This window comes from Typha angustifolia, chromosome 15, assembly GCF_048772165.1.
Source record: "Typha angustifolia cultivar Huaian chromosome 15, ASM4877216v1, whole genome shotgun sequence".
In the NCBI taxonomy this organism is placed as follows: domain Eukaryota; kingdom Viridiplantae; phylum Streptophyta; class Magnoliopsida; order Poales; family Typhaceae; genus Typha; species Typha angustifolia.
Genome location: NC_133253.1, coordinates 8,866,483 through 8,877,159, shown reverse-complemented (window position 1 = coordinate 8,877,159; position 10,677 = coordinate 8,866,483). Strand labels below are relative to the sequence as shown.

Here is a 10,677-nt window from a genome sequence, read left to right as displayed (position 1 = left end):
ATATTTATGGATCCTAACTTTAGTGATAATGGATCTGAGTCATTTAACTTATCTTAATGGATTTGAATTTTAGTGCTGATGGATAGTAACTTACAATAATGGATTGCATCCACTATCTACTATCCTTTAACCATTTCCATCTTCTTCACTCGATTTCAGAGAATTAAGAAACCCCAACAATGGCAATGGTTTTTCTCATTCGTAGGAAGGTATTTTAAGCCTTTCAGGGGGTGTTGTTGGCACCCTTGTGTCGATCGGCACAACCATCTTTGCACCAAACTTTATACCAAAAAGGGTCTACTTTTGTCATATCAACATCTATGTCATAAGGTTATTAGTAGAATGCTAAACTGATCGGTACTTTACTTGTAAGTTCAGCATTCTACTAATAATCTTATGACATAGATGCAAATAAAATGCTGAAATGTTTAGCATTTTTCTTTTAAGAAGGCGCTGAACATAATAACATTTTATCTGATACTTAAGTCCAATATACTTATTTGGTGCCTTAGTAATTGTTTTGAGATGTATCGGGTTACCATAGTAAAAATGATGATAAGACTAGCGACTTTCTTATTAGGGAGACACTAAACTCGTCATTGGTTCTTATTCTAAGTAAAACAATTGATCAGTTCAATGTTTTATTGGTGACCTTGTTGAGCATAGATCCCTTTGGTACTATGTTTGGGGTATGGTCTAATTCAGTAAATAAATGTTGGAGGAGAATAGATTAGTCAAAAGCTCACAAACACAATACACCAATATTCTCTTAGCTCGCCACCTTCTCAATTTAGGTGATGCATGTCACGACCCAAAATAGGAATCATGACCGGCCATGCATCTCAATATGTTTGAGATGCACGAAGCCTTATTAATACTCTCTACATGTACGATGGCAAAATAATTAAATAAAATGAGAATGTGCTTTATTAAATTTTATAACTAATTGCAATAAAGATAAAATAATGTTAATGTTTTTGAGTTTCTAAACTAAATAAATAAAACTTCTAATCTGAAACATAAAATCTAAAAGAGCGGAAATGTAAATAAGTGAATACTAAGTGGAGGTGGAGTCCGGGTACAACTTGCTCAGTCGCCCCGCTGACTATTACCTGAAATAAATAAACAAATACAAAAATAATAGAACCTATGAGCCAACAATTATAGTTCAGTGAATGGAATCCACTCGAAAACCAAATAAATTTTAAATCATATTAATGTTGAATAAATTAAACTAAAAGCAACAATATCCATAACAATATGCAATAGGCATGCTCTCTAAATAAAATAACAATGATAACAATAGAGAGATGTCACAACTTGTGACCTTGCACGTTTTCAATATAAAAACATTTTTTGATATTTATACTGCCATGTCTAAGAGGTGACTTCTAATTTGCATATAATAATTATGTTAATAGGTCAATAGGTCTAAGTCTAACTGAGATAGTATATGGTTACAAATCTAGACAACCTATAGATCTCATTCCTATGACCTATTATCATTTGTTGTCTGAGTTCGCATCTGTATTCGAATCACATATTCATAACTTGCATAAAGAAATAAGTAACAAAATTGCTCAAAATAATGTCAATTATAAAATTCGAGCTGATCTAAGGAGATTTAAGAAATTTATGTTGGAGATTATGTGATGGTCCGAATACATCTGGAATGACTCTCTTAGAACTATCAAAAGTTGCATGCACGAAGTGCCGGATCTTTTAAAATTCTCAAGAAAATAAATAATAATGCTTATGTTCTAGATCTCCCAAATAATTTTGGCATCAATTCTACTTTTAATATTGAAGATCTAGTAGCTTATAAATGTCTAGATTTTACCCTAGATAATTCACTAGCTAGTGAGCCTACTAATGAGCCTATTTATGAGAGACCCCCTTTACCTTCACTTTTTAATATTTCACCTAATATAGTAGATGAAATTGATAAAATTTTTTGATGATGAGATTATTTCAACTAGAGGAGGTGGAACCCAACGGTATCTAGTACGTTGGAAAGGACGACCAACATTTGATGACATGTGGCTTGATTGCTATGATTTAGAGATGCATCACTCTGATATTGTAGAGTAGTATGAGAGCAGTAGAGCAGCACACTCAACAGGGTCAAGTTCTCTCACTCAGGGAGAATGATGCGGACATCACTGATAGGGATTTGGTTATAATTTTTGTTTATTTAGAGTGTCTTTTGCTGAATTCCATTATAGGTCTATATATAGACCCATTGTATTTTCTTTTGAGGTTAATAAAGATAATAGACTTTGCTCTTTTAAGAACCTTGGTATTTGTATTTCACACATTATTGTTGGATTTTTTCTTCATTGAGGTTTCTTGATTTGTAAAGCACCCTTGTTATCTAGTTCTCTATTCTCTGTTGTGGTTTCTTAATGGTTCACAAAGTAATTAGCTGTTACTGCTCCAATTAGAAGGTAGCTTTACTCTTAAATCTCAACTTCTTCATTTTGGGTTTAACTTGTTTCTTTTGTTTGTGTTCTTCCAAGTGGTTCTATCTATATTTCTGTTCTTGGTCATATAACATAGATCTGTCTTCTGAAGTTTGTTCATGCTCTGCTATATCAACAGCTTATTCCAGTAACTGTATATTCAAAAAGCTCATGAGAACGGCAACAGAGCAGCTTTTCCTAATTTGACTGCTGGATTGACACTAGTAGGAACCCAGGTCAGCAATCCTCCTGAACTACATGAAGCTCACACATTGTACAACTGAAGTGCTGCTTACCTGCATTTAGTCATTACGAATTAATGCCATTTACCAATAACCTTCTGTGGATGGTAAGGTTATTGTCACCATTCGTTTTGGTCTTGTGATCCTATGCCCTTTGCTGATTAGTTAATGATCTCTTTATTTGTTTTTTTTTTTTTTTTTTTTTTTTGAATCTTCTAACTGTTGTATGTAAGCTGATCGTTTCTTGTAAATATCTCTCATATCCTTGTACAGAGTGATAATAGGTTTTTTTTCGTCTAACGAGGGTTGAGTTATTTGTTCATTAATGTTCTGATTGATCTTTAAAAGATGTATTTTGGTACTCATTTCTCAGTTGCATTTACACATGTTTCAGCATCTGATCTAATTTTCCTTATTGAAAATGAGCATTACAACATTCTCCTGGAAAAGAGTCTCTCTACCATTTCAATTGGCAGTTGGTTATGACACTTTTAAAAGATATCAATTTGTATTCATGACACTTGAAATTTACATAGGGGCCATTTGGTTTCATCTATTTCTGGATGCTGCATCTTTAAATGGGAAACCAACATGAGCAAAACAAACCTTAGACTCTTCTCACCAAAGTTTGAGAAACTGTGTTTTGACACCCTCACAATTTGGGTGGATGTCAAGATGCTGCATATGAACCTAGCTTGGCACTTAGAAAGGCTATATTATGGATCTGTAAAACAAAGCTGATTTCCATTTTACATTTTGGGGTGCATAAATTCATTTTCTTCAAGTACATGAAACCAAATGGCCTGATATTATATCCCTTTAATTATTTTCCTTGCTTTTCTCTAGAGTTATTCATAGTAATTAGCACAGAGATCAAAATATGAATATCTTTGCCTGCCTTGGTGGCTTTGGTCAAGGCATGAACTTTCTATTTTTCAAGAAATTGGACGAGGTATGGGCATTAAATAGGGTCTTATTTTTAGAGTTTTTATTTTGTTCCAATTGGTTGTAAAAAGAGGATCTTCTATATATTGCCATTGAAAAAGACCCAAAGTTGCACGATTAACCTTATATCTATTATTTTTTGAAAAGACTGTATTTGTCTTTAAAAATATGGCTCTTTTGCAAATGCCGTGGAATGACATCATAATTATCCTTGTATTAATCAAATTATCATTTTCACAATGGAACTTTTGGTATGTACCTGGATGTAAGCCAAAATTTGTTACAACATATTTATGTTCCATTGTCAAATTTCAACCTTTGGCATCTTAAATGCTATTGACCTTGGATGCTTTGCTGTGTGTCGGTGCCATTATATATGACTAGGGTTGTAAGGAAGAAGCCTCAGGCCGATAAAGTTACTATACAGAACGAGCATTATAAGCCTCAGGAGGCAGTCATAATCTTGTAATTTTTGCCTCTAAGTTAAATCTTTTCTCCATAATTTAGAAGCATTGAGATTCTTGCTTCATAGTTGCCGAGGCATGTATCATCCTAAGAAACAAAAGGATGGTTCTTCCCATAGTTTATAGCAGCAGCATTTTTTAATATATTTATCAGGTTTCAACCTTGTGTTTAGTTTTGTTCTTTTGTTGAGAAATTAGTGTCTTTTAGTTTGTTTTATCTAGAAATGCTGCGTCCATAGATGCAGCATTTGGTGTTTGAAAGCTATCGTAAACTCACAGGCGTCCTTTATTACACAACAAAAGGAGAGAAAACTTATCAATTCTAACATCCATACTCCCAAGTGTGAAAATGGCTGCTTTGGCATGAATGCATTCACCAAGCTAACAAGTTACCTCAAATGTTCTGAGCTTCGATACCTCTTTCTATGCTTGAATTTCTATGAGCCGTGGGGAGCTCCAGTTTGGTTCCCAATTTCGTCTTTGTTTCTATGGCCCAGGCTAATTCTTGTCACTTAAAAAGTTACAGCAGATGTATTGGCATTTGATATGACAAATTTGTTGCTTATTTTTATCTTATTTTTTTTGGTTCTGTTCACGGCGTAATATTTAAACGTTGTTGCACGTGGGAAGCACGGGCTGGCCCGAGTCGAGTGTACTTCAAAATCTTTAATCTAAACTTTCCCAACCTCTCAGTGACACTGATTTGGAGTTTGTGATCACTTTCGCACAATAAATACAATATGAAAAGGGTGACATTGTGAGAAGAAATTGCCACCTCTTTCCAATGGATTTTTGTTCGATTTGTGTTTAAAAATAAAGATACTAGAGGTCCAGAGCATTTGTATTATTCACTGGATTTCTGGACATCTTAGCTTTCAACTTAATCTCTATGTGATCAAGAGCAAAGTGCAACCTTTATTATTTTTTTTCCATCGTATTTGATGGCCATAGACCAAGTTTTCATACCATAAAGACTTTATATGATAAATGTACCCCTGCCTTGAAAAGAAAATTACTATTCACCGATTGGGTTCCTATGTGAGGCAAAAATTGTTGGTAATTACTTTACACTCTAAAATTAAGAAAGATAGAAGGATATTTTAGTTATTTACACGTTTTATTAGTTTTAATGATAATAGGAAAATTTTATGAAAAATTGACCAATTTTGAAAGATTCAAAATATTTTAATGGCAATTATGATATTTCAAAGAATGTAGCGATAATTATGATATTTTGAATGTTTTTAGTGTTAATTATGTAAAACTCCCTACTACTAATGCTTCAACCCTGAAATGCAGAAAGCTCCAACAATGGACTCTTTTGCAGAGGTTTTCTGTTGGAAGAGGATATGATTATAATTTCGACAAACTTAGATTAGTGACGAAGGAGGGAGGAAATAAATTAGCAAAATTTCAATAGCTCAAGTTTGGTATCCAGATTATTGGTTCATTGGAGCAGTAAAGGTTATAGATCCTCCAAGAATATCACAAAATGAGATTTCTCAAAGAATCCGGTCGGAAAGTAAATGATAATTGGATTTAGAGATTTTTACTAATCACATCTTATATTTTATCTATTTTATGATTTGCACTCTGATGATTTTATAATCTGACCTATCATTTTTCTCTATAATTTTTATTTAACACCTTGATGTTATTTTGACTAACTAATATTGACCAAATTACTAAAATACACCAACTAGTCCCTCTCATTTTTTATATTTCTCTACTATTTTCTTTACCTACCTCCTCCACTTTGTCATCGCTATCATTGTCATTGTTGTTATTGCTATCACTTTTCCTTATATTCTCCTCTCCCTCCCTCCTCCTTTTCTTCTTCTTCTTTTTGCGGAAGAGAATAAGAGGGGATGAAGAAGACACGAGTAATTTAGGTATTTATAAATTATTCTGTTATATTATATAAATTTTTTTTCTAGTATCGTCTAAGTTAGTTCAAGTTAAATAAGAATTATAGAAAAAAAATAAGGGGTTAAATTACAAAATCTTTAAAGACACTAAATAAGTAAATGTAATGTGTAATTTGTAAAAATCTCTTAAATTTACATTAATTTAGCAGGCTGATGGAAGACATGATCCTGATCAAAACTTGTCACAATCTTTAATAGTTATGATTCAAGGTGTACTTTATCTAAATTTCATCACAAGCCAGTAGCAACTCTGAATTTAATTCTGTTTAATTCATTAAGTTTGCTGCCAAGTTAAGTTAGCGTTTTATGAGTCTAATTGTACAACTTTCTATTTTTTTTTTAAAAAAAATAAAGAATCACCTTTTTTGGCCGAAATATAGTTCAGAGTCATATGTTATCCTATAGAGTCTTCTAGTATCTATGGCCAGAGAAGTTCAGATTAATCAGTAATAAAATCTATGATTTCTCTCAATATTTTGACTTTTGTTTGTACACAAGAGTTGATCATTTTGATCTTGGTGTTAGCTAGAATGAAGTCTTCGATCTGACAGACAGTCATTATCGAATCAATGGAGTGTTAGCTAATTACATCTTCCTTTATCTTCCCTGCATCTCTTAGCTTCCAGGCTTTACCACTTCCCATGCTGAACTTCTTCAGCCTTCCATAGAGCATGACGAGGACCAAAATCAGCTTTCCCTCATCACTCCACCACCCTGAGAAACTGTATGTTTTATCCTCACAGATGCTTTCAGGATGTAGTTTTAGCAATCGCGAACAACTATAGCCAGTAGATAATCCGACATTCCCATAGGCACTGCAACAAGAATAAATGGGGCAAATCAATTGGATATATTAGTGAGACTTGAAAAGAACCAGTCAATCGACCGAACTTGATTATTAGTAGCATGAAACCTTTCTTGTTAACACTAGGCATATGGATTTTGTTGTTAGAAGCAATGAAAATTCTCTCGTTAATGATTTTTATGTATCTTGTTTCTGTCTTGCATTGGTAAAACTTAGCGATAATAACAGGCGATTGCTAGAGGCTTACCTTATCACCTCAAAGATCATGTTCAAAGTGGAGAAGTTGAGTGGATCTCTCGACAGCCTTCTTCTCTCGCTGATGCAGATACAAATTACAAAAATGATGACGCAGGAGAGTTGCGGTAATATCAGGTATTGCATGACAGATGATCTCTTTTCTTCATTATTGTTTCCTGTAGGGCTTGCATCTTCTTCTTGAATAGGTGAGAAGGATGTTGAAGAAGGAAAGTACCTGAGAAAAACCTTAGTATGTGTTATCACTTGCAAAATAGGAGCAATGCTTCTATGTCCTCAGTTGTTTCATATGTGTGGAGTAAATTGATGTTCATGCTGCGCTTGTATTTTCAGTAGAGAAGATCTTGTATTGTTTGACATCTATATTATCATGATGCCATCTACTGGGGATCTCTAATAGCAATCCTTAAACATGAAAAGGGAGAACAAAAAGATGGAGGTAGATGCAAAAATAAATACGAAAGGGTGAGAAAACTCACATCATGACAATGAATAACACCAGAACAGCTGGGGAGACGAGGGAGCAATCGATTGAGTTTTCACCAGCATGCCTAGTATTTGCCGCCATAAATAATGCACTGACAATTTTCTGATAAGAATTTAGTCCATCAAACACTGCAGAGTTCCAATCCATGGAGCAAAATAGTGTGACCGTAGCTGCTATGAACCCGATAACAGTCAGCGACAAGAATGTCGTCGGCAGATTAGGGTGCAAATGACTGAATTTTATCTCTCTCGTGTTTGCCAACATATACTTGAATTCCTCAGCTTTGGTGATCCTCCTCAAGGCCCATATGACTAATCTCAGGAAGAGAGGGAACAAGGTGTTTCCTGCAAGAATCTGAGGAATAAGTAGTAGGAGGAGACCCGAGTTCTTTCCGAAGATGGCCATGTTTTCATTTGTTGGTATTAATCCACCATTGGCAAATGAAGAAACGGTGACAGAGATAGAGAACAGGACTACATGAATACCCTTCCTCTTTAGTACATCTCTTGAACTTGAGTCAAGAGTTACATACAACAAAACAAATACAGAACCAGCCACAAGAATCAGAAGAATATAACCTAAGACCACCAAACCTAAGTACTGTACACACCTATGCCTCAAATCCTTACTGCCATGTGAGGAACTATCTAAGACCACAACATCTAGACCTGCCTCAATGTGATTAATGGTGTCTGGGGAGTCCATTCTGCCTAGCTCAATCATACCAACTGAATCAACTCTACTGTCAGCAAGCTCTGGTCTATTACTCTTACCTCTTCTTAGTAGAAGGCCCATTAAAGACACAAAAACCTCACCTCCTACAAGCATCAATAGTGTTAGGACTACAATTTGAGAACTTGAAAGGTTCTCCATTTCGATGGTCCCAAGACCTGAAACCGTAAGTGCAGACATTGACATGAATAGCATGTCGACATACCTAGGACTTGGTTCTTCATGGTTACTTGGCTTGAGGATCATCAGAAGAAGAGAACCAAACAAGCCAATGAAAACAAAGTAACATAGATGAATCCAGAATGGATCGAAATGGAAGGCAGAGAAGCGATAGGAGAACGCTATGCATTTGCAAACATATTTACTTGCACGAGTGAAACTCTGCGTCCTATTGAGTATGAATGCATAGGCACAGCTCTTCGTTTGAGCAAGAGAGAAAGCCATCTCCTATTTGACAAGAGTTTTCTAATATGCAGCTCGTTTTGATTGGATGACAATGAAAGATTGCTTGGTTCAATGAGAATGGATCTGGGTTTATATAGAAACTTGCATATGGCTCACATTATTTCTCAATATTTTATCAGCATAAATATAAAATTGAGGAGGAAGAGGAAGGTCAGGATATGAAATTAGAATCTCATCATTCATTCATGGTTATGTATCACCTTGAGGGTGCATGCGTGCCGACTTGAACAAGACAGTTAGAGATGCACAACTTCCACAGTTATCTTGTCAATTTCATAATATGCAAAGGTGAAGCAGGAGAGCATGTCAATGTACATTTATGACACAAAAATATACCAGAACAATATGTTATTCATTGCACACTGTGGAGAAAGAAACAGATAGGCCAGGACTTGCCTCTAGGATTAGAGAAAGGAATTTTGGATCCTTACCTTAAACAATCAACTCTTTAATCAGGGAGCTACATGGGCTTCACATCTTGATATAATTTTATCGTCTATATAATATATTGCTCTATAATAGAATAACAGATGTAGTAGATTTTTTATTCTGGAACAATTACTAATTGAAACAATTTCTGGTGCAAACGATTGATATACATCAGAATTGGATTTCTATTTTTGGCTTGTAATTTTCAGAACCAAGTTTGAAGATACTTTTGACCATGATCTTCACTCAGTTCAATACGTATTCTGCTATTCACAATTAGTCTCCACCACGTTCTTTGCTCTATTTTATGCATTATTTACTATGAAAATTTTAAACCTGAATTCCATATTAGCAGTGTAATGACAACCCCAATAGCTTAGTACTTGTTGAAATTATCAACAGTAGGGAGATAATAAAAAAGGTTCCATTATATGTATTCAACTTAATAAATGACTCAGCGATTGATATGTACTATGTGTAAATTTAAAACTGAATTAGATATTAGCAGCATAATGACAACCCAGAAGCTTGACACACTTGTCAATCAACTATCAGCGGTTAGGTGATAATAAAAAGCTGAACAACTAGATTCTTTTAATGATTGAACTATATTAATCAGAGAATATATAATAAAAAAAGATTTAATAGAGCAAGCTGAAATAAACTAGAAGAAGAGGTAAATGCACTCACTTGGGCAATACACCAAACAGTTTGCTGACAACTAAAGGAAATGATCCAAAACTGCCACTCCAGGAATATATTATCCATCCAATCCAGATTCTTATCCTCACAAGTATTGTATCTGTATATGTTTGCATGTATGTATGTACGAAATAAGTATGGATATAATGCAATATCTAATTATCATCTATAATAGTACTAAAAGAGTGATTTGACCATATCCCCCAGATGCTATCTTAGCAATCAGATTACTGGGCTTCTCTTTTTTCTGGGATACTAATTTAATTATTGAGGAAGAACAAAGTCAAAGGGATCCTTACCCCCCCTTGAGGCAAGGGGTTAAGGCATGTGCCTCTGCCTCTCCCTCTGCCTTGCCCATTCAGAATGGGTCTGCCCACCTATACCTAAATAATATTCTATGCTGTGTTCCAATGAATCTCAACTTTGGAAGGTGCTGTTATCTATGCAAAGGTGTGCTTCTCATTTCAACACTTTTACTCAAAATATAATATCAGACCAGGCAACCTCTCAAATTTAATTAGGGTTCATTACATTTACATCCTGAACTATTGTGCCGCGAAGAATAAATAAGAGGATTTATGTGAAAAAAAAGAGAGAGTTCGAAGTGTAATCATTTCAATAAAAACTAAATGTATTAAATTTGAGAGTTGTACCAATGAGAATGTAGATTATAAAAATCACTATTCTCTAATAATTTGTGGTTAGTGAATTCATATAGAATATATTAAGTTCAAGTGCTCTTTTCAGGCCTCTTAAAAATT

General features: G+C 34.5%; 2 protein-coding genes across 6 annotated transcripts in view; one reads left to right on the top strand and one right to left on the bottom strand.

Moving 5' to 3' along the window:
* LOC140777531 (uncharacterized) overlaps nucleotides 1-3,119 on the top strand; it is a 28,976-nt gene extending 25,857 nt beyond the window's left edge. For 3 of the 5 annotated variants that reach the window (XM_073121696.1, XM_073121697.1, XM_073121698.1), the window contains one exon: nucleotides 2,602-3,114. The gene's annotated coding sequence lies outside the window, so the exon portion shown is untranslated. Of the gene's footprint in view, nucleotides 1-2,601 lie in introns of all 5 variants that reach the window. The other 2 variants (XM_073121694.1, XM_073121695.1) reach the window with 2 other exon arrangements.
* A 3,401-nt stretch (nucleotides 3,120-6,520) lies between these two features.
* On the bottom strand, nucleotides 6,521-9,309 carry LOC140779081 (cation transporter HKT2;1-like). Its single transcript, XM_073124043.1, has 3 exons — nucleotides 7,581-9,309; nucleotides 7,094-7,318; nucleotides 6,521-6,856 (listed from the first exon to the last, which is right to left on the bottom strand). The coding sequence occupies exons 1-3, from the start codon at nucleotides 8,762-8,764 to the stop codon at nucleotides 6,619-6,621; spliced, it is 1,647 nt and encodes a 548-aa protein (XP_072980144.1). The 5' UTR covers nucleotides 8,765-9,309; the 3' UTR covers nucleotides 6,521-6,618.
* Between the last annotated feature and the right edge of the window lie 1,368 nt (nucleotides 9,310-10,677).

What these genes read in the sequence shown, in the direction of transcription:
- LOC140779081 (XM_073124043.1), bottom strand. Translation starts at nt 8,764, where the DNA reads ATGGCTTTCTCTCTTGCTCAAACGAAGAGCTGTGCCTATGCATTCATA. An exon ending in GTGTTATTCATTGTCATGAT is followed by an intron (nt 7,319 to 7,580) that starts GTGAGTTTTCTC and finishes GGTTTTTCTCAG; the next exon opens with GTACTTTCCTTCTTCAACAT. An exon ending in ATGATCTTTGAGGTGATAAG is followed by an intron (nt 6,857 to 7,093) that starts GTAAGCCTCTAG and finishes TTCTTGTTGCAG; the next exon opens with TGCCTATGGGAATGTCGGAT.